This window comes from Chroicocephalus ridibundus, chromosome 12, assembly GCF_963924245.1.
Source record: "Chroicocephalus ridibundus chromosome 12, bChrRid1.1, whole genome shotgun sequence".
Lineage (NCBI taxonomy): Eukaryota > Metazoa > Chordata > Aves > Charadriiformes > Laridae > Chroicocephalus > Chroicocephalus ridibundus.
Window position 1 is genome coordinate 10,601,692 of NC_086295.1, and position 24,219 is coordinate 10,625,910.

At 41.9% G+C, this 24,219-nt stretch overlaps 1 protein-coding gene across 10 annotated transcripts in view; it reads right to left on the reverse strand.

Moving 5' to 3' along the window:
• Positions 1-523: 523 nt before the first annotated feature.
• Positions 524-24,219, reverse strand: part of EYA2 (EYA transcriptional coactivator and phosphatase 2) — a 98,173-nt gene continuing 74,477 nt past the window's right edge. For 9 of the 10 annotated variants that reach the window (XM_063350204.1, XM_063350206.1, XM_063350201.1 and 6 more), the window contains 7 exons: positions 16,232-16,321; positions 9,323-9,381; positions 7,950-8,110; positions 6,809-6,923; positions 6,072-6,193; positions 5,145-5,245; positions 524-1,111 (listed from right to left, as the gene is read on the reverse strand). In XM_063350204.1, coding sequence (XP_063206274.1) covers positions 1,031-1,111; positions 5,145-5,245; positions 6,072-6,193; positions 6,809-6,923; positions 7,950-8,110; positions 9,323-9,381; positions 16,232-16,321 — 729 coding nt within the window. In that variant the 3' untranslated portion in view covers positions 524-1,030. The remainder of the gene's footprint in view (positions 1,112-5,144; positions 5,246-6,071; positions 6,194-6,808; positions 6,924-7,949; positions 8,111-9,322; positions 9,382-16,231; positions 16,322-24,219) is intronic. The other variant, XM_063350202.1, reaches the window with a different exon arrangement.

The following is a 24,219-nucleotide window of genomic DNA, read 5'->3' on the forward strand; positions in this document are numbered from 1 at the left end:
TGAGATTTGCTGAGTGCCCACGTTCTCTCTCAGTGGACACCGTCGCTGTCTTCAGTCTTTGCCCCCCCGAGAGCCAGAACACCAGGCTGCAGGCTCCATTTTGCACCCGAGGGGCTCCGTTCAGAGTCCTCCTGGCCTAACCCCGCCTTGAAATGGGGAGTACGTATTCTACATGTACCTCTAGATCCAAGAGCATCTGGAGAAGAGAAGGCAGGTAATCTAGTCCCCCAAAATGTAAACATGTTTTTATTTAATGCCTTTCACTCATCACAAGGTACTTTTTCCCCACCCCCAGCCCCCAAAACCAAGATGGCAGCATAAGGCACCGTGTAGACACATGCACAGTCCACATACCATCTATGTAAGATTTAAAACCACAGCTATAGTTCTTAGCAACAGTACCATGTGTCCTTATTATTAATGTACACAATATGATCTGCCCCAGAGTGCCTTCTGGAGAAATGAACTATTAATTTAGAATGGTAAAACTTCCCCACCCACCCACCCACCCCAAAAAGCCAGATTAAAAACACAGGTACAGAGCTTAATACCAGAGTAATGAGATTAGTTCATAAATTAAAAAAATAAAAAACAGAAAAAAATCAACAGTTTCACTCTTGTTTTCAGAAGGTCCCACGTGATGTGATGTACTGTGCAGAGACGCCTTACTGTGTCCTCTTCCCCTTTCAAAAGCAAGAAAACTGACAAGTAGACCCAAAACTTCTAGTGTTTGTCGTCGATGGCAAAAAGGCAGTTACAGCTCTATGCATCCGGCTTAACCAAATAACTGCAGGATCCCCAGCGAGTTATCTGAAGGCTTTTCCTCTGTCCAAAGGAAGAAGGACTTGATATAATGTTCTTTGGCTGCAAGTTCTTAAAGGCTTCCACTGAAAGGGTTCTCCTTCAAAAAAAAGAAAAACTGCAGTTGCTGTGGGATTTTTTTTTTTTTACTAAGAAAATGTTGAGGAATAGGTGGAACCGATGTAACAGTTTGAGTGAAGCCCTCACAGTGCTAAGATGTTGGGGTCTGCTACAAATATTCAAGTTCCAAGGCGTGCCGAAGAGCTTCCAGGTCAGCGTGACAAGAGATTCTCCAGAATGGCATGTTGTGCTAGAGTGAAACCAAAAGAGGGTATTTTTTGGTTTTTGTTTAATACTGAGATCAAAACAACTTTCTTAGTTTGCACCCTCAGGAACAGAGCTTTGTACTTGGGCCACCAGGCTGTCACGGTGTCACAGGCAAGGAGGCTCATCTCAGTGAGGAAGGAAGGAAGGGAGTGGGAAGTGCCTATTTGCTGGTGTGTTTCACCCATGCAGAGAGGAAGATGGATCCTCCACAATTTAGGGGTGTCCTGCCTCAGAGATGATGGAGGACGCAGGCTGACTTTCGGAATGTATTAGCCACTAAACGTTACTCTCCTATTTTTGTTCTCATGGATTAATTAGGACTGTTTTTAGAATTGCAGTATTTCTCGAAACAAGTTTAGGTGAACATCACTAGTGAAAGCTGTTGGCAATACTTCACAGACAAGTAAACAATATATTTCATAAAAGGAAGTTATTAAAATTTATAAAAATGTAAACAAAAGAATAAAATACCACACAAAGTGCTTTCTAAAAATTCCCTTTCCAAGTTAACTGGACAGTAGGCCATTCTGCATTTTCTGTGAATGTAGGACCTGGTATCATTGCTCGGTAACACTGCTGCCTCAGAGAAAGTGCGACAGGCTTATACGGCAGCCTGTCCCCCCAAAAACTTGCCTAATTCCTGTTTTTGAGAGACTATCTTATACTCTTCACCTGCCTCCCTGTTTTTCAATTTATATTTACTGTGATAAATCTGAAGTTATGTATACAAATATCCAAGTTCTAACCAGCCAGGTCCACTTGAAATCTCAGCATCTGCGCAAAATCTGGAAAGGTCAACTACCTGTGACCTACTGTATTATAATTTCTTCAAAATATCCTGATTAATCTCTTGAAAATTGCCAATATACTCCAGGAACAGAAGACTTGTATCTGAAAGAGGATGAAGTATCAGCTTTTTTAAAGTGCTGTGAAACAAGCGCAGATCAATCATGCAGAGGACCTGAGATGGAAACTGTGATCTGGTAAGGTACAAAGAGTACTCTGACAGCATCATTGTAACAACATCGTTGTGCAATCATTAGCAATAGCTACCATCCCTGTGGTGCCTTGCAAAGAGATAACCTCAAAATAATTCTAACTTGCTTTTAGATGTTAAATACAACTTTTCTTGGTATGTCCTGGTGAGCCTGGGGTTTCAGCTCAATTTGTTTCTTCTCCAAAACAGTTAAAGAAGTTTTACTTTAGATCAAAGACACAGCTTGTTACTGCACTTAGATTTTTATAGCAATATTTGGGACTCTGATTTTCTTAAGTGTCCTCCAAAACACCAGTCTCCATGAAGTCAGTGATACATAATGCAGTAACAAATGTATAGAAAGCCTTCACCGACAGAGCTCAATCCCCTTCCTGCATGGGAATAAAATTTCTAAGTATTTTCTCACTGTAAGTAATTCACCTGTAAACATACCGCTTCTGTGCAAATAGCTTAGACAAAGCTTTAGAGAATATATACTTTCTAGATAGATGATTCTGATGAAGGGAGGTGTTCCTTTTCCAAGTGTACCTACCTGTGTAAAAAAAACGCCAGCGGTTCCAGATGTTTGTTTTACAGAGTGTCTATTTACACTCCTCTAAGGTTTAAATACAACTCAAGCTTCCCTCTGGTATGCTGCCTATCAGTGAACAAACGTTTCCTTCAAGCTATTTATCAGTGTGTGCAGAGACAGCAAGCAAACACAGACATCTGAAGCGACTGGAATCCATTGCTCTGCAATTTCACTTTAAGGGGAAAAGTTATTTCCTTCTCCCTCCCCCTCCCCTGGTTGTTATTAAGCCCCTTCCATTAAATTATCTATTTTTTTTTTCTTAAACAAGAAGAAAACTTGGCCTCCCAGCCACTCCTGTTGTTCAGCATTTACAGATTTATCACTCATCAGACAGGTGAAGAAAAATGACCCACTAAAATGGAGATATTATCAGTGCTGCCGGCAAAACAGTGAAAGGCTCTCTGCCTGCACCCCCTCCCCCTTGGTTTTTTTTTTTTTTGGTATAAAGCTCAGGTGTGTAGAAGCCTTGACTAATGATTGTCATCAATCAAACGAGGTGACAGCCCAGCAAAGAATGTGTTCTACTAATGGGAGAGCTGCTTAGGCCAGGAGACACAGGCAAGAGGGCTCTTGAAATCCTGCCTATAGAAGATCGTTGAACCTTCCCACTTCTTCATACAGCCCAAGAGCCCTTGCAGCCTTTGATGCAGTCCTGTTCACTGACCCACTGCCTTTGAAGTATGGCACTGGGCTGTCAAAAGCAGCAGGCTATTATCACTTCATTCGCAGTCATGCATTTTGGACTCTTCTCCGACAACTCCTTAACCCTTCATGAACACGAGAACCAGCTGCAGATTTAGATAGTTTTAGTGGGGGCAGATTTTGTTGCTTCCATTTGCCACAGGAAATGCACTATAAAAAAAGAGGGTTTCTGCTGCTTTGAAGATGACCTGAGATACAATTCTGCGGACAGAACACGTGCTCATGACCTTATTTGCTGGGATCCCTTTGTTCCCGGGATGAGCTCAAATCTGCTTGGAAATTCTTTGCAAGATCTTCATTCAGAACGAGGTGTCACGTCCTCCAGCACAAGGTTCAGCTGTACAGCTGGGTCCCTGTGATGTAATGTTTTGCATATCACCCAAGCTACCACAGTAGTTCCTTGTCTTTCTTGAGCTATGGAGCCCAGAACTGGACACAGCACTCCAGATGTGGCCTCACCAGGGCAGAGTAGAGGGGGAGGATGACCTCTCTTGACCTGCTGGCCACACTCTTTTATGCACCCCAAGAGACCACTGGCCCTCTTGGCCACAAGGGGACATTGCTGGCTTATGGTCAACCTGTTGCACAAAGACATCTTATAAATAATGCTGGCCATTAACAAATTGTATTCCTGTCCCTGTAAAGCCAAACAAATGGAGATTCCGGGCAGGTTTCTGTTATAAAGATTAGGAAATAAAAACTTTAGCTGTTCCGTTCTCATGTCATACAATTTGCTTGACGTACCTGACTGCTCTCCTTCAGGTCTTTGGTTGTTGCTCTCTATGTTTGTACCACTCCTGGCTTCTCTAATACACTGATATCCCTTGTATATGGCAGAAGGTATTCCTTGCCGGATCTCTAAATCTCACCACCCCCCTCCCCCCGCCATTAAGTGTCAGCAGGATGTGGGCTTTGGTCTTCTCAAATTTTGCTTTTATCTCTTCCAAGCTCTGGGGTTCCAGCTTCTCTTTTCTCACAGTCTACCCAAAACAAAGAAGCTTCAACTGGTCCCTAAAAATCCCGTTCTCGTTTCCCAGTGAGTGGACTGTGGATACTAATGCCTGGAGGACTCAACTGGAGGCACAGGTTAGTCCATTTAATGCTACTTATTGTCAGTGGGCCACATCCCACGTTACCAAGGGCTTGGTATTCCTGACCATAGTGCTTTTGCAGTTTCTGTTCTACTTTGTATTCAGTACACCTTCCCAGTGTCATTTTGCTTGTGAAATTAATCACATTGATCCATAAATCATTAATAAAGGCAGCAATTCAGTATTAGTCCATTTGTATTCACTCTAATGATGTCACACTCTATGATCTCAATAAGTCATAAATATAAATACATGCATGTATATATGCATATTCTAATAAGTAATTCAAAACTAATTCCAATAATTTAGAATTTACAAAAGCAACATGTGTAGATCAGAAATTCACCCTGCTGGCTCACGTGAGATCACACACTGGAGTTTTCCTTTTTTGTGTGTTTAAAGCCATCTTTATTAAGCAAGAATGATTCCTGGAACATGTGACACAGAGACTACCTGAAAAATTACGCTAGCTGCCAGCGTGGGGGGATTTACAGCAGGAAATTTCTCACAAGGTTGTTGAGTATTTTGCATATGAAGAAATAAGGCCAATTGTAAACCGTTTCAAATGGACGGAGCTTCATGAAATGCTTAAATAAAGAAAGGGTCATTGAAATTAAAACTTGGAAGAATGCAGCACCGCATCCACAAACTGTACCTTTTTTGCTCCCTGTTCCTCTTCAACACCATCTCCTATTACAATGTAGACAGCTTTCCTTCCAAACCTTTGCATTATTCTTTCAAAACAGCTCTCTTTCCCTAAGCAACAGAAGAGAAGACACATTTTTTCATCTAGATACATATCTAGATAGACTGACATTCAGGTACTGGAACTGGAGCTGGGACCTAACCGAACTTGCTGCGACATTCCTTGTTTTCTTTGCAATTAGAACCTAACAATCTTCATCTGAGATGGATTCTCTCCATCTCATGTCAGCTACTGGCATTTTCTTTATCAGCCAAAGACTTCCAAATGCTGCCAGTTTTCCATAAGCTTTGTGACTTTGATGCGCTGCTTAGACTGACAGTTGGTAGACTGATGTGACAATCATGGTATTGAGTTTTGAGAGCCCTCTTCTGTTCGTTCTGGTTGCAGTAAAAACGTGAAAATGCAAACACTTAAACCAGAAAGGACAGAACACAAAAAAATACCCCAAATCAACCCTACAAGTATTTATTACTCACACAGCTTCATAAAGCTCATTCAGCACACCTGACCCCTCTGCAAGAATATGAGGATCCCAACAGCGTTTCTGTATGCAACAGGTCCAACCAGACTTGCTCCTAGCTGGGTGTGGCTGAACGTCCCACATGCAGTAGATGCTCCAGAGGGTGGGTAATTTTCAGGTTCACTCCTCCATGGAGACACTGGGGAAGACTTTGATTTTTTTTTTTCTAATATTTTTTTTTCAGTCTGTAGTAGCTTAAGTGTGGGTAGTCAGGATGCGAATTACAGATGTGTAAACACGGAGCTAAAAATAAAGCTCATACATTGCTGGTTGCGATCAGGTTAAACTGGATGTGCCTGACTTAGGGATAAAACTTCAGTCTATCTTCAGTGAGGCCTAAGTTAGTTTCCTCTTACCTGTTTTTGTTGCACTGTAAATGTTTTCGATGGGGAAGACAGTGCCCAGTCCATAAAGAAGCACTTTAGCAAGAGCTGGTATGAGCTGAGTTGTGGTGACCAACACATTCACACAGTTAGGCCTAGAAAACAAAATTTAGTAGAAGTGGCAATCTGCGTTTCTCTTTTTTACTCTAGACTGAAAGATGGCAGGAAGCAAACTTCTCTTGCAACTGGAAGTTCCCAAGCCATTGGGAGATTATGCAGATAGACGCAGACAATATGAGTATCAGTAATGTCTTTTTATCAGCTTAGCAGAATGAAAAAAAACATAAAACAAACTAACAGCAGTGATGCAGCCTTACTGCATGCATGCCAGGACCTATTTTGCGGGAATTTAAACACCATGTAGTAACGTCCGTATTGGGCTCTTTTAGTGAAAATGTTCAGGGATAAAAGGGCCCTTTTCTCCCTTTCCTAGTCTTTTGTAAATCTACTCATATTAAAAGTGTGCCACAGATGAGGTAGCCAAGGAAAGGCAAGAAAAAACGACTGTTTTTTCTTTTGCTCAGTTCATCATCTCAAGCTTACCCCAACCCTCGATAATACAAGTCTGGCAAACGTGTGCAGACTGGCCTCCCACAGGTTTGGCCAGCAAAGTCCTATAAATGTGTCTCGATTTGTTTAGAGGGGGGGGGAAAGGGAAGCAAAGGAGATCCTGGATCAAGCCTGTAGGCAATTCTTCAAGCTGTTCTTACCGGGAATGTATCAAATTCAGCGCCTTCAGAGCATGTGTGAGCCAGAGATCAGTCAGCGCTTCAAGTTCTGCTCTTAACTGCAGCCAGGTTTCCCTCTTAGGAGCTCCTATTAAACCTGTAAGCAGGGAAAGCATCTTTGCAGAAGCACAGAAAGGGAATTACATGGCTTTGTATGTAGAACGCCAAAGAGCTCCTGTCTGTGTTCTGAACCTTGTCTCTCCCACTACCCTCCTCTTGGCGCTGGTGCAGGCTGCTGCCCTTTGCCCACTGCCATGCCCTTGGAGGTTAATGAGGCCCGACTGCAGCACATCCTATGCTACTGCAGCTCAGCTCCCTTCCTTTCCAGAGGAATGGTATCAGTCACCTGCACGCTGCGGGACCTCATTAACTCAGAGTTCTTGGAGTTAGCATAAAACTTGCATGGGAAGTGAGCAAGAGGATGAAAGAGCTGCTGCGTATAGCAGGTAGTGGCCTGAGCTGAGAGACATCTGAGGCCAGGGTGGTTTTCTTTCTCCTGAAAAGCTATGCACCATTTCCAGTACACGTGGGTAGGCTATTCCTCCAACTGAAAAAAATCATGTGGCAATATTCTGAGTTTTGCTTCTTTCTCTTTCTAGTCAGAGACCTGGCACTGATGTTCTAAAAGATAGGCACAGCAGCCCATTGGAAGAACTGTCTGGAATTAGCTGAGATGAAGGAACCCAGGACATCCTGATATCTGGCGGTACTGTTTTGTGGGAGTTAAAAACAAGTAGTTAGGATACAAGAATGCCTTCAGAAAGAGATCAGCCATATGTTCTGTAGAAAAAAAAAAAAGCATATTTAGTTTTGAACTGTTTGCCTGCTTACTGCGCATTTTGGAAAATTGGAGAAGGTTGCTTTCCTGACAAATAAATTACAAAATAAAGCCCCCCTCAGACTTGAGTCCTTCTCCAATCACTAAACCAGGTTATTTTAACCTATCTCTTGCAAATCCTGTACAGAACCTTATTTAAAGATGACTGCTGAAACGCTTGCTCAGCTCAGTGTGAAGTGTTCTTATCACAATGCTCTCTACACCTCCTCCATAGATGTGCCCAGCAGGGTCAGAAGTATTTGGGAAGATGAAAGGCAAGCTTGTTGCCTGGCCACAGACACTTACCCCCTACATTGTTTTTGTAGGTGTTGTACATCTCTTTCACTCGACGGTAGCGGAATGCTAATTTCCTCATCCAGTCTACTCCCCCATGAACGCCTGAGCCCAGACACAGATTTGCACTGGCAGTTGAACTGTGAAAGCCATCTGCAGAGAAGTTATACGTGCTGGGAAAGGGAGGAAGGAAGGAGAGAGGTCAGTATGATCGCAGTCTATACAGTGCCAGCAAGGAGTGGAAACAATTGAAAAGAAATGCAAAGACAAGTGGCAGCACAGGTCTACACACTGTACAGAACCAGAGTGCATCTCTAGCACAGATTTAAAAAATGTTCTTACTGTAAACGCAATGCAGATTACTTATCGCTCCCTGCCAATTCTGAGGTTCTCTGGACAACATCTAACTGTCCTCAGGTCACTGAAACTCCTCACCTGCCTCTCATCCAGGCTGCTAAGGTAACTGCAGAAATACTCAAACCCTAAAGGAGAACATTCTGGTGTTACCTTTCCGACTGCTCCGCTATATTACTAAACAGGCTCTGAACGCACATTAGATCAAGAAAAAAAATTTGCAAATTAACTAAAGGAGCTTAACTGCCTGCAACATGTAAAAGTTTGTTTGTTTATTTTTAAACTGAGTTAATATTTCAAAGCAACTCTAGAGTAATTACCACGATGAACTGGGTCAAGTGACAGTTCCACAAACACAAACAGGCAGTTTTTCTGAAGGAAGCAATCCTGCCTTCTACTAAGCATTTGTTCCTGCCTTCAACCCTCCTCAAAGTCCCTTTCTTTATGCCAGCAGAAGCATTTCTTCAGCACTGAGATGAATCAGATGAGGGAATTGTTCCAGGTAAAAGATAATACAGCTTTAAAAAAAAAAAAAAAAAAAAAAAGGTGCTTTTCAGCAGGATCAGTTCACTGGTTTGGGGGAGGTGGGGGGATGCTGGCAAATCTAACAGACACTAGTGTAGTCTGACGGGAGTTCAACCTAATTTTAGATATATTTCCCAGAATGGTTCAAAGCTCAGTATATAAGTGTTCAAGACCAGGCTGGATGTGGCTTTGAGCAACCTGGTCTGGTGGAAGGTATCCCTGCCCATGGCAGGGGGGTTGGAACTAGATGATTTTTGAGGTCCCTTCCAACTCAAGCCATTCTATGATTCTATGACAGTCAGGGCTTGACAGTAGGCACAGGCATATTAATGTGAGAAAGAGGACTCCGTGTTTCTGTGTGCTTAATAAAAGCAGACAGCATGGAGCCAGGGAGGGGAGAGGGCACATGGCTGAGAATGTTATTTTACATCACTGACCAGCCCCCTGCTATTTTCAAACAGCTGGGGACTACCTGACCTGCAGCTTCCAGCCTGGAGATCCCGTACCTTAGATCTTGACCATTATCATCTGATGATACATCATCTATGTGGATCTGGTCACAGTCCTGAGAAGTGTATGAAAAAAAATACAGCAGTAAGTAAATGCTTTGAAAAAATTTTGAAAGAACGTAATGAAAAATTACTTTAAGGGTAATACTAGGGAGATAAAATCTTACATAGTGCTAGTATTGTCTGGCATAGTCTAGCCCGTTAATTGTTAGGAACAAGTATCACATAGCACTTACACAGAACATGAATAGACAGAGTGTGCGTGTGTGATCTGCTGTTATCTAAGGGTACAACAGCTCTTGAATAATACAGTAAGTGAAACTCCTTCCTATGCAGACAGCACGGAGAGAGATGCTTGTGTTTTAGCCAGGAAAATTGTGTTTTTTAAACTTTGTATGCATGATAAGGCAGAGATTTGGCAGCCTCTTCCCCTGTGAGAATACTGCTTTGGACAGTAGGTATATGCCCATGTAATTACAAGGGGAGATATCTGTCCCAAAGAAATTTCCAGAGACACTTGTCCTGCTGGTGTTCTCCCAGTTGGTTCTGAGGGGGCTGAGCCTTCTTTGATGTGCAGGGAAGCTGGGCTGAAGCACTGAAGGCGGCACTCTTTCAGAGCCCCAGCCACAGACAGAGTTAAGGAATAATATGTGTCAGTAACGAGGAACTCTATGCACAGGATATTTAATGAGAATATATACTTGGAGCTCAGCCTGCATGAAGTATGTACTCTAGATCTTATCTTCCAAAATCATTCATTGTTTGAATGGTGGAGGCCCTGACTCAAAAATTTGAGAAATGTTATTTCTTTGGTTTCTTTCCTAGTTTTAGCATTAAGATTAGAAAGAGAAAAATCAGGAAGTTTCTCCCACCACCTTAAATCTCCTTTCTCCGTGACCCTTGCAGGTAAGAACAAACCAGAAAGCTTCAAGGTGAACACTATCTTTTGTTCTGGTTGATTTTTCAATAGAGGTAAAAGCACTTGGTACAACAGGACTCTCAAGTCAGAACAACCGCAGCTAACCAAGGTACAGTTATTCTTCACCACTTCAGTTTTCTGTAAACCACAGAACTTGCCTTAGCTTCCTTACACAATTAGGAGTTTTACGAATTACTTTAAAACCAGCCCCTTTCAAAAAAAGAAAAAAATCTCTGAACAAGTAACCAAACTTGCTAACAATGGCAAAATGTCAGAGATAGTTCTTGTCAATAATCACGAGCTTTTCTGCAGTGTTTATTTTAGTTAATTCTGAAAAAGACATACGATTTTATCTTGTTCTCGTCTCATCAGTTCTCTTACCAACCTGTCACTGGGGTGTATATTTCTGTATATAACTGGAGCCAAGTGGCTGAACAGCAGATCTCTGCTGACACCTCTCTCTCTCCTCCACCTCCACCATTTTTAAGCCCCGCTCCCAATAGCTGTTGCGAGCCATGCTGGGATAATATTGATGCAGACCACTCCAGTTGTATGATGCAGGGCATTAAGTCAGGGGAAAGGTATTTGTGGAGGGATCTGTTTTTCTCATTTGTGAATGAATTGTTCTGTATGCTGAAGTGTGACAACAGTAGCTATCACATTTCTAACTTAATAAAATACCATGACACTTGGTGAGACGCTACCTCATAGTCCGCTGGCTGAGCCTATCGTGTTACTGGGTGAAACACAGGGAAGCGGGTTAACGCAAGAATGTGGACCATGTTTTACTACTTGGTTACGAGACTAATTTTTCATTCTTGCAGAATTTCCTTGAAATCTTAGTGAGTAGGGAGTCAAGGCAGGATATCTGGGCTGCTGAAAAGAAGGTCCCGATTGTTCAAATGTAAGTCTGCAATGGGGACATATCCCAGTTTTCACATCTGCTGACTTTTTAAAATGATACTCTAGGATCTCAGCGGTATATGATGTGTGGCACGTACAGCCTGTAACTGAGTCAAACGTGTAAGACCTCAGTCAACCCTCGCAACTCTGGGAACTGAACTGTTTTTACTGTTATGCTATCTCTAGGTCAGTCTGTGCTACCGAACCTGCCTCCAGGTGGGACCAGACCCTTGCACCCACATGTAAAGGAGCCTGAGCTAATGCAGCCTTGAAACGGTACTGCAAGTTTGGAGAAAGCCTCTGCTGTATTGTTAAATACAAGCTGTTCCTGAGGACATATGGAGAAACTCCTTCTGTTATCATTTACACTCCATCTGAACTCTCTCAAGGTATGTCTCGTGCACATATGAAAACAACTTATGAATGCAAAGGTTGTATATTTGTGTATCAGGACTGTCTTAGAGATTTTTAGACATCTCGTGGATTCACTGCTCAGTTGAGCTTGCATCCCTCATTAGGCTGGGGGCTAACGGTTCCCAGAACACAAAAACCTCCAGGGATGGCTCCGAAAGGCAGTAACTTGTAAACACACTAATCCCCTTGTTTGTTAATTCCTCATCTTCCTGTCAGTCCCCCTGTCCTTAATACCTGTTTTCCACAGTGATAGACAATGATAACTCCAGAGGGACTAAGGGTGGAAGGTATTATTTTTTAGCCAGCGTTGCACTGTGAACAAAAGGCATCTGGGAGCAAAAGCACAACCCTGGAAAGCCCAGAATTCATATTTTAACTTCACTGTGATCTGTAACCTTGGGCAACTCCTTTTCTCCCTGATTTTCCGAAGGGGGAACAGAGACCGAGAATCCCTCCTTTCAGGTGAATATTTGCTGATATATTCTGCAGTGTCACCAGGGCCCTTTGCACACAACATCTTGTATGGCCTATACTTGCAGACCTGACTGTACTGCTGCAACTGCAAGCAGAGATGATGTGGTCGACAGGCATGTAAGTGCTACATGAGTGGATGAATTAGCGTGGCAAAACCACACTTGTATGATTTCAATGCGTGGTTCAGCAAACGCAGGCCTTGCTTGCCTGGATTGTGTTGCTAACAACCTCCAGAACGGGGCAATGCTTGTGTCACCGCATGCCCTGGAAATGGAACACACTGCCCGCCCTTGTCAAGGTTTGGTGCCTTCATTCTTTGCTATGGGGCAGGCACACCACTAAGCTGTGCTTCAATAAGCATCGACCTCCTCCTCTGCCCGGAATCAGATGCCAAAACAGTCAAGCTTATAAGTTGTAAAACTTAAGAGTTAACTTGCTGACGTCAGAGAATCTGTTTCTGTAAAAAGACCAAAAGTGCTTGGTAGAACTCTTGGTATAAGGCTTCTCCGGTCACCCACCGGCCCTGCGGATCACTGATCAGCCTCCTTCTATCCAACTAGCCTGAGGTTTGGGGTGAATCAAACGGGAAACTGGCCTCTCTAGTAGGCTAAGGCACTAAGACAGGATGTATTGAAGCAGGTTATCTGTACGGATCTGCTGATTCGCCTTTTCATACATCCAAGATTCCCACTCCCGAGCATGCCAGGAAAAAATGCATCCAGAGAATACATCCAGGAAACAGGTGCCTGAATCCCTTCTGGGTAAACCCTGTAAACACGTACAGCCCTGGCTAACAACAGTCTCTCCAAATCATTTTTTGACAGAGAAAAGGAGTATTCCAGTTCAGGCTCCTCACTCAGACTTTGAAGCCAGTTTTTTGCTACGACATGAAATCATGTCCTCACCAGACTAAGGAAGATCACACAAACGCTAGTAAGGGCTGTGAAAACCTTGCTGTATCTATGGATAAATGTTTCATCCTCATCAGGCACCTTCTGAGGCTGCTTCAAAAGGGCTTTATACCCTGACAGCACCTTCTGCTCTGCACAACACTGAAAACTGTAGCCAGCAAAATAAACCATTCCCTTGTGCAAGGTAATAATTGATTTCCTTGTTGAACTTGCCTCTCTGGTGAGGATGGGCGATATCTCGTCCATTTCTCCCCTTGCTTCCACTGTCAGGACCGAAGCCAGCCATATTCCTGTTGGTTCAATCTACTGGGCCCCCCACAATGCCTGAACTTGGCTATGGATTTGTGCCAGAGAAAAGTTGTGCTACATTTAGCATTATCCAGTAAGAGTACTCCTGCTTTGGTTTTGAATGGGGCAACGATCCTACTGCTTTCTCAATTACAGCTTCTTTCATCCTGCCCCAACACAGAAGTTAGTCAGAAATAGTTTCAGTCCCATGCAGTTTTAGATTATTTTGTCTTGTACAGGCCAGTGTTATACCACATGATGGTGCTAACGTATATGGTAATGTTTGTGGGTCTAGAACTGAATCAACCTCTGGGCTTGTAGTTCATCAACTTCTTTTTTAGCAATATCATTCACTGCATTTTTTTAAGCCTAACACTTGGTGACGTATGATCTTTAAATATCACAATATCACAACAATATTTGTGAATATCAAACCTGATGTTTATTTATCATCCTAAATGAAGGAGTAGGGTGGTTAACAAGCAGGGATGGATGACTCTGTTATTGCAAATTCTTCCAAACTGAACTTTTTTGCAAAGTGAAATTTTGTCAAGAACATTTACTTCTGTTGAATTTTCCCTCATCCATCACTTTTTTCAGTGAAAAGGCTCAGCTAAAACCAAACCAACTTGGTTTGGTTTTGGTTTGAAAAAACCTTTGGTTTGTTTCACTTATCAGGCATGTGTGAAAAGGGAAAACTGAAATTTCTCAGTAGAAAATGCTCTTCTCTTTCCAGCTACCTGGGCCATGCATCATCATTTAGAATGCCTAGCGTTTTTATCTTAGTGCAGGACCTACGATCAAATTGTCTCACAATGCTATCTCTTTGCTTGTTTCTGCTCTGGCTAGCTGGAACACTACTTGTTTTCAAAAGGTTTTAACATTTTTCATGGTTTTGAGCCATCCAGGTACAGCAGCAAGTTGTTCTCACCTTCAGCTGCCTATGCTGTCCCTTTACACCCTCTCGCAAGTCCAGTAAGGTTACATTGGCTCACTCATTCACCTGCCCACCTTGGTGTTTTTCAATCTTTTAGTAAAAGCAGGTAAGCTGATAAGACAGCCTAGAAAATCAGCAAAAGTTGCTTCTCTTTTCTCATGCAGCAACAAAATAGCACTAGTAACATAAATGTTTTTATTTATCATCTTCGTAGCCTAAACTAGAGACAACCTCTCTCAACGTTTTGCTGAACAGATGTGTCCCGTAGCACCTGGCTCTCTTCCTGTGCTGCAGATAGAGGTCAGGTATTTCGATGAAGGTTTTCATTTCTATTTGGAGACACAGTGCTAAACTTTAGGTCTCCACTGGCCTAGTTCGGACTCAGTTACATGGTCCTTGTAGAATGAGCGTCCTGTATCTGAGGGATTTTGGTTTAGCTTTTGCTTCCTTAATGTCTAGAAACCACAAAAGAAAAGAAACACAACATAGTAACTTTTTATAATTGAAAACTTTGCTCTACTGCAGTGGCTGAGGAAGGACTTGAGAGGCGTGTGAGACAAAACTGACCTAAGGGCTTTGTTTCTAGAAGCCACAGCTGTGACTGATAAATGCGCAGAATTTGTCAGATGCCACACAATTTGCTACTTCATTTCACGTTTTACAGGAGTAAGTGAAGGAAGGAGAAAACTTGTTTTAAAACGATTTGCCAACCTATATACTTGCAAAAGTCTAGATAGGCAGAGGGTTTCTGGAAAGTGGATTTGTGCAGGACATGGAGCTTTGTTGCACCACATGTTGAGATCTGATGGGTGAAAACCGCTGGTTGTGCATTAAATATTACAACTATTTATATAGCACCCTGGACTGCCAAAGAGCAGCTCTCTTGGTTTTGTTGTTTTGGGGGTGTTTTTGTTTTTTTGTTTGTTTGTTTGTTTGTTTTTTTCTAAGAGAAGGATTTTTTCACTTTGCATTTTCTGTGCCCTCATCACAACTCCCTCTTTGAAAAAAGCTGAAAGAGGAAAATCTGTCAGCTCAGGTGCTACCCACTACTTGTCTTTGAAAGGAAATGAAAATTCTCAGCAAGTGAAACCTCAGGTTGTAAGGAGACAGGTGGCAGGAAAGGATGTACCTCCTGTCATGCGGAGGACCACAGTGCAGTTAAGCAGTGAAGGAACCAGAAGTTCTCAGTGAACTCATCAGGCACAGAAAAAGTTCTCTCATTTCATCTGGCACAGAAACAAATTCTTCCTTTTTCAAGTGAAGAAAAAGACCACAGAAGCCTGCCCAGGGATGCCAGATTTTTTTCCTCCAAACACCTCCAAGCAGTTCTCTGCCTCCAAGGTGCCCATAGCACAAACCCATCTCACTCACTCTGTACGTGACTCATTCAGACTATTTCTACTGATTGCAAATGCAAATAACTTTTCATCAGCGCTATACAGCTGTTTCTCAGCTGGTGACAGAATTCTGCTAGCATTACTTTGCTTGAATTTTATTATATTTATACATATATACACACACCAAAAGGATTTTCACTTTGTATAAGGCATGGTCAGATCTAACCATGCCACAAACAAGGAAGACTTTTCTTCTCAATCTTTTATATTGAAATTCCCATAGTTTCATCCTGCAGTGTGCCTGAGCTCGAGCAGACCTCCTGCTCTGTCTGTGTGTGCAAACAGAGCTTCCTCAAGAACAGAGACCATTTTTAAAACCTCTGCGTTGGCTCACAGCTAATTGCTACGTGCCCCATAGGATCTATGCTAATTTTGCTTAATAAAATTATTAAATAGCAAATTTCAGGAGAAGCAGCAGCAATGTCCTCATTATTAGATTTAGTAAAACTGCCAAAAGCCATCATTGTTACTGTGTATTTAGAAAAAATTCCTTAACAGAATGAAGATGTCTAAGGGACACAGGAAAGTATGCTTCCAATAAGCCATCTAAGGCCCATTTCTTTGGGGTCAAAAATGAAAGTTTCTTGTCCAGAAAAACAAGTTTGTAGAACAGATGCAAACAATTAGAAAGAGAGATGTTAAATAAAATAAGCAGCTACATACCTCCAGGTCATTAAAGAACAGATGTGTATCTGCAAGATTGAAGATCATTTCTTCCATCATAAGACCTATCCGCACAGACGTTGTAGTGTCCTGTTAAGGGAAAATAAGTTTTTTTTTCCATTCCCTTTGATATTTTTTTTGGCGGGGGGGGGGGGCGGGGTGGGAGATCTTAGAGCAAACATAGGATCTACACATTCCTGTTTCTGAACATATGTTCATTAAAGTAATTTTATTTCCCAACTGTATCTTAACATGATTTTCCCATCCTTTCTTTTGCTCTCCTAGATAATCAAATTCTGTTCTTTGAAGGATATCTATGGCTTGCCTTGACCAATAATAGCCCACACACTTTAGATAATATAATGAGAACCTTTAAACACCTGAGACTATCTAAGATTATGTTGCTTCAGTAGGTTAAACCAAGAACTGATTTCCAATAGCATCATCAGTGAATGGTTAAGGGATAGTTATGAGTAATGGAGTACACAGAAGGTGATCCTTTCCTGACTCCAACCTTCAAACCAGCTATAGAAGGTCAGCATTATTCTCTTTTAATGTCAAACAGCAACTCGGTGAGCAAAATCTGAGAACAGAACCCTGGAGCTCAAGCATAAATTGAGTCTCTTGCTCTAAGGAGTGCAATTTATGTGTCTCAGTCAGCATGCTTGGCTTAGATCTTTACTGCCATGATAACTCAGGTGATCAGCACAGAACAGGACAGAAAGGCAGAGGTGCTGTTCCCACATAAGAGCCCAGCATGTGATACGGCATCTACTGTCAGGCAGGAGATGCAAGAGCAGCCACACTACTGCAAAGCTCTTCCATCCCCGCTGAAACTGCCTACTTATTTAACAGCATCAGCAGAGTTAAACCAATCCCATCATATTGTGCAAACCCAATTATAGCATGATAAAACACTTGTCCAAGTATGACTGTTCCTGCTCAGGAGAGAGCATGCTCTGCAGTGGTATAAAGCATGCCTGCAGACGGTAGCCACGGTGACAGTGACACCCAAGAAACTACATTGATTAAAAAAATAAAGACAAGACACAGCACATTAAAATGCTGGATGGGTTCATCTGTCATTCTAGCTAGTGTTGAAATGGTGACATGCACATGATGCACCTGTCTGCATGGGCTGGCTGACTCTGACGGTTTGCTCATTCTGCCACTTTCTTGTATAAGCAGCCCCTGCCAGCAGTGGGTCTAATGTGGCCCTTCCCCAAGAGGGTCCCAAACTGCTTCCTAAAAGGGAAGGATGTGAGGCAGAAGCCTCACATCCTCTAATTATTGTTAATTAACAATTAATGTGAAAATGCACATGTCAGCAGCTCTAAAATGGCTTCTACACATTCTTAAGCACATGTGAACTTTCTCACATCCAGATCCTGCTCCTACCAACATCAGTGGCAAAACCTTAAGTAAATTCCCCTGGAGAAGGACTATGCGACCTGCAGCTCTACTTTAGTTCTTTTAGTTGATTCATTTTGGAAAATTCATGTTTTCCTTGCCCTTTGCTACCCAGCCAAGACACCACAACTGCCTGGGAGAGGGCTGTCACTTCATTTCCTCACCAAGTCAGCAAGTGCAGGCTTAAATCAGCCCAAGCTGATGGGGCTTGGCCATTGAAGCCACCCACAGAGAATCCTACATGGCAGAAGTGACTGACACTTTTGGCTGGGCCATTTCCCCTTCCTCTGGCCTGGAGGGCTACATTAACAGCTGACTGCATGTGCACAGCAGATCTACTTGGTACTCCAAGACGGCCCTTGGATGGGGGATGGCGGCCGCAGGGCTCCTGCAGCTCTTGGCTTACTGCTTGAGTGGCCACTGGCTACAGCCTCTGCAGATCTGCTACTCTGAAACGTGATCAAGTGACCTGCTGTACCCAGCCCGGTGCACTGCAATATTAAATGAGTCTCAATCATTTTTCCATGTCTCTTGTGCCTAAAGTCAACTGCTCCTCCTGCCCTCAAACAACCGACCTTGCTCCTAAACTCACAGCAAAAGCACAGAAACACAGTGATGCAAATAAGGTCGCCAGCAGAACATTTTCTTATTCATTAAATACTTCAAAAACACATACAAAAATAATCTGTGGTTAATTTGATAAACACTTACAGTTCAAAAGCATTGTGCCTGTTCAAACTAAACAGTAACAGACAACTTGAAGAAAAAAAAAAGGAAAAAAAAAAGAGATTCCCACAACAGACTTTTATTTGTAATTCATCTTCATTAGGACAGGGATCCCTCATCTTTACATTTACGTGGGTGGTTTTCCTCCACTACAGTTACAAGTCATGCTAAACCAGGGTAGATTTATATGTAGTCTTTCCTCTAATTTTCTGCAGATTTCTGTGGAGCCATGTTATTGTATGACAGGACAGAAATGAATTAGTTGAGGAGCTCTAACAGGGAGCACAATGTTTGGAGGATGAGTACATTTCAATCAACCTTTGTGGCAGATGCTGTTGACATAGATGGTGTATTACACGCTAACCTAATTATTACGCATTCTTGGTGTAGTTCTCTTTAATTAGAGCAGAATGGCTGTGGTTTCAGCCATGTGTGTGACTCACAAGCATTGTGCCCAATCTAAAGAAAAGCTCTGTCACTCATGTTTAAACATGCTTGGTGCTGTCCCAGAAAGAAGGGCACTTTCTCCTCTGGGCAAAAATTAAACTTCAACAGACTTGCCTTGAACATGTCTCTAATTTTTAAGCCTCAAACCTGCTCCCCTGACGAGGCACAGGGACACAGGGGTAATCAGGGCATCTGACTGTGGCCCCATGCAAACAGCACTGAATCAAATTTTACTACCCAGGTGTAGTTACACGGGGGAACTGTTTTGAAGAAAATATGCTGCTAGGAAGAAATTATTTTGTAAAATAGTTTTTAATGAAGCAATTTATTTTAATACATTTCAAGGATCATTAGCCTTTAAAACTCTTTCAGGAAATCTCATTGGTTGGTGCCTGTCATTTATCCTTTAAGTTTTGTCTTTAGCTTTATTGGTATTAATCACTAATGGGGAATAGGAAACATTTCCACAGTGTATGAAGTTACCTTCTCTTAAACTAAACAATATGGAAATTAAACTGTAGATGAGAGGAAAAAAAAAAATCTTTCTCTTGAGATAGAGAATATGATGGAATGAAAATAAAACAGAAAAATGCACTTTACCACCCAGAGGGGAAGTCATTTGGGGAAATGATTTGGCATCACTGCTTTCACAGTACGGACATTTCCTTTATAGCAAGGCATGCTTCCAAGTCTTAAAGAGGCTGATAAAGTTAAAAGGCAAATCAGCACTCCCAGTATGATATAGGTGTCTAGAGGCACTAGGCCAGGGTTCCACTGGCAGTTATTTATTTGCGTTACTGTAGCATCTAGAAGCATTAGTCCCAGACTGGAACCCCACTGTGCTGGAGGTTGTATCCACACAGAGGAAAGACACAGTCTCTACAGCTTTTAATTCAAGTATGAAAAAATATGAGAATCAGACTGACAGGAAAGCACCAAATGAGATATCAACATGTTGTCCGAATTCTCTATACAGTATGTAAATAATCTGAAAGAGAATTATGAAATTTATCTTAAGATTTTGATGGAGAGCTCTTCCTAAGCATAGAAATCCCATACCACTGAAGGGTATCTCTATGCTGTAGGGGATGCCCTGGTGGACTGCTAATGCCTATGTTAAAGTACTGTGAGCGTAGCAGAGCAGTGTAAAGTTGCTGCATTCACACCGATGATCCCTGCTAACATGTCCTTCTGTAGCGAAAGTGAATCCTGGAGCCCTGGGAACGAGCTTCCTGGGTAACAGATCTAGCCAATGTTTTCTGATGCACATGAAGCCCAAGGAAGAACAGACCACAGAGTGACTGAAATCAAATCTCCTCCAGGAACCGCTTTTTACCGTGAAAACAGATTAATCTAAAAACTCAACCCTGAGTGCTTGTTTAGTAACTTTAGAAGAGCAAGGTCCTACCCCTCTGCTAATCTACGAGTCATGCTTTCACAAACAAGGACAATGAGAGGCAGGGATAGAAAACAGGCAATAAACTCCTTTTGTAAATAAAACCTTCAGCGCCACAGTGTATCCCTATATGCCTCACCTCTGCCACGCACCACTGTTGAAGCTTCCTTCAGGATCGAAATTAAACAGCCCCACAAATTACTTTTGGTGCTTCCCCTGGTGCTTGGACCTGAGAGTCAAGGCACTCCTGACTCTCCAACACACAGCTTTAACAGGCCTCTTCCCATCGGCTGGGGGGAATAAGCACCAAGGGAGCACTGGTCATTTTGAAGTATTAGTTCTCAAAGAGCTTGATATTCTCCCTCCTCAATACACCCTTCACTCCCACTTTTAAGAAACAGGAGTAGTAGTTTCACAGCTGCCCATTTCTGCTCAGTGCACACCTTCAGAGAACTGAGAGGTAAAATGCCCCCACTCCCCTACTACTCCTTCATAAACAATAAACGATCCAAATATTCAAAGAGTAAGATAAGCCCCTTTTTAAGATTTTGGATGAAAAATGTTTGCCCTAAAGAACATCCTAGGACATGTCTCTCTGCTGTTTCTGTCACAGCTGTGACTTTCAGCTACGGACTGATGGGCTATTGTCTACTGCTGACAATGGCCACACCATGTGAGCAAGACAATTTCCACTGTAAATGAGGCACTGCCAACTCCCAGCTCCATATCTGCTTGTTCTGGGGTAATTTTGCTGCCTGTTCAGCAGATAGTCCTACTAGAGAAAAACATGGACAACAGAAGACTGTGGAACATGTTGCAGAGGAAGATGAAAGTGTCCATTCACCAAGGGGAATGTTTTCTTTCATATTCCAATGCCACGAACTGACACAATTTCTCTGAATGTTGCTTTTATATTGGCTGGTTGTATGCACTGATCATAACCCTTGAACTAGTTCTGTACATTTAAAGTGAACTGCATTTTAAAATTACAATTTGAATTCAATTATGTCCTCCAAGCTAGTAACACCTTGCCTAAAATTAATTTCTGTTTTCATTTTGTCCCATCATTTTGAGTAACAGGATGACAGAAGATGGCTAAAAGGAGCTTGTTGAACAGCCTTCAGTCTGTCTTTGCTTAAAGATGATTTCCACAAAAACTGGAGGTGAGTAAAGAACAAGGTAGGAAGTTAGGTCTGCTTACTCCCATGTGAAACGCCGACTAATCTGTACTTTAGCAAAGCAAAGGGAACGTAGAATGTGTAGGCATACTCAAATTAGCTTTAAGCCACATAATGTGGGTACAAGTCGCTGCAAGTATGTTGCAGCATGCGCTGTGTAGGTCCCTAGACGCTTTTTCAGGACCTAACCTACACAGAAGCCTGCATTGCCCTACCTTCACTACAGAAGGCACTGGTATTACCTACACAAAAGCCCGTGTGCATTGCAGCCACACTTCAAACTGCACCGTCAGCATCCTCCCAAATGGCACTGTATTAAAACCTTGTTACCACTGCTCTCCTGAAACACCGAGATTGATTTTGCATAAACTGCTTATACTTGCCCTAGAGTATGCATTAAAAAGACATGTATTTGTTAACACCTGCAGCTACTACTAATCCAGTTGGCTGGATGTCCACAGCCAGCTCTCCCGTCTTGTACACTGTCATTTTGAAAGGAAGAGAAAAGCAGACTTATCTCTGGCAATCTCTCAAGTGCAAGTCACTCTCGCCTTCGATCCTGGCTCCAAACCCCATTCCAAGCTTCTGCCTTACAGGTACCCTGTTCAGACTTGCAGGCCATTAGCAAAGGGGCAAAGCTGGCTCCTTTGAGCTGGATAACAAATCAGCTCGTTGTCTGACTCTGCTTCTATTCAGCAATGTGCCAATTAACCCGACATTCAAAATGTTAGGATAAAGTCATTCTGAGCGTGGATCTTGAATTCAGACCTCCCCCCTCAGCTTTAAAATAAACAAAATAAACCCCTAGTATTTAAAACTAATCAGTCTCTTTAAATCCCTGCCAAATACCTGTTTATGCCGTGAGCAAATAATTACTTTTCTACAAGGAAGAAAGTATTAATTAAGAGTATTCATCAGACTCCTATTCTATAGGGTTTATCTGCCACAGGTGTCAGCCAGAGGTGAGAGACGGATTAGTATACAATCAAGGGCTTTCTAAGTTAAATCTCCTCCTTGTGGTTAGCTGTTAATAATGAAGTTGTCACCAAAAGAAAGAATTTAATAGTTTTAATTGGGTTTAATTACTTGGAAACTCCTGGAAAATGGACCAGCTTGGTTGTAGTATAAAAATAATAATAATAATTAAAAAAGCAAAGATAAAAATGCCTGGGCCACATGTTTGAACAAAAAGAATCTGTGGGAATAATCATTCTTTGGTTGTAACATTTTATACCTTGATCAGAAATTGAGACATGAACAAGGCTTTCCCATAATAATAGCAAATTAACCACGTGGATCAGTTCTAGTTCAAGTAGGTCCACATCTTTTTGAGGAAAAGAACACATTTAGCTCTTTTGCTACACGTAAGTAGCTTAGCTTTTCAGAGAGTGGGTATTTGAGAGAAAAGTTGTTTTAAGTAACCGAAGTAGCTCAGGAGCTGAAACCCATTTTCAGAAGTGACTTATTGAAGTGACTACACTTCAGACGTTTTTAAAAAGGATTGCACTTTTTCAAATAGAATCACTCAGCTTTTCAGGCTCTCAACATTTTTTCCCCCCAAACGAAGATATACTGTTTTACCTAACCATCAATATATCCAGGTTTATTAGACAGTCTACTTATTTTAAATGAATAATGAATAAAGTCATTACAGTTTGACCTTGTGAAAAGTCCATGCTAGATGGAAGCAAATATAATTTAATCCCTTTTCTTCAGGCACCTTTTCATATTCACCCTTACTGAGACTTGAAAGGTACTACCAAAGTATTGCTTATGATTTACTGAAGGACTCTCTTTTTACTGGCATGTATCTGTTCAGAAATGTTTGGGGACTACACTTTGGAAATTATTCCAATAAGCAAATGGGCATGCCAGTCACTAAATCCTCACATTCAAGAGCACGTGGAAGTTGAAAAGGTTCTCCTCCCTCTCTAAATGAACTATGCTTAGGGACAAGCAGTAATGACTACATTAATTTATCCAGTGTCTGAACCCATGAGTTCTGAAATGGATTCCAGTCCTGTGGGAATATCGTACTTAAATACAGGTTAAAATCTGGACCGTGATCCTTGAGAACAAATAGAAATTATTTTTATTTAGTAATACAAAAAGTTCATGACCAAAATCTACAAATAATTTCTTTTTATTACAGAGGGCATAAACGTCAAAAGAGGAGTGGAATTTAAACCAAATGCGTCTTCATTCCCTTCCCCTCCTCATAGGAAAATCACTGTATTTCTATGTGTAAGCCCTTGATAGCTCTGTGAAAAATACAAATCTCCTGGAAAGCCTGGTGGAAACACATCACGGCACGTAATCCTCAGCACAACTGCATATTTTGCACCTGCAACTTCCTAACACAACTTTTCTCCCAGTAGTTTTTTTAGACTATATTCCCCCTAAAATCAAGTCATGACTCAGTGATACTGGAAAGCAGGTTCCCTTTACTCATGCTTGTTTGACAATCCAGCATTGTTTCTGATATACAATTTATGTCAAAAATAATCCCTTAATACTTCCAAATGCCACATGTGCACTTTTCTTAGAAAACCCTCTGCTCACCTAAGCTCTAGTACAAGAGGTTACATCCACACGAGCTCCAAGCATCTCCCAATGCCCACCATCTAAGCTGTTGTGGATCTGGTTTTGCTGTTTCTGCCGCTGCTTCGCATCAGCCAGTACAGATGATAAACACAGATGTTTGCTCCCGAAATACACATTTGAAATAATCAAACGGCTGGAATTATTTACTCCCTTCTCTCCAATAATGAACTAATAATTGATATAGCAGCATGTCTAAAGTAACAGACTTTTTTATTACCTGCAGTGAT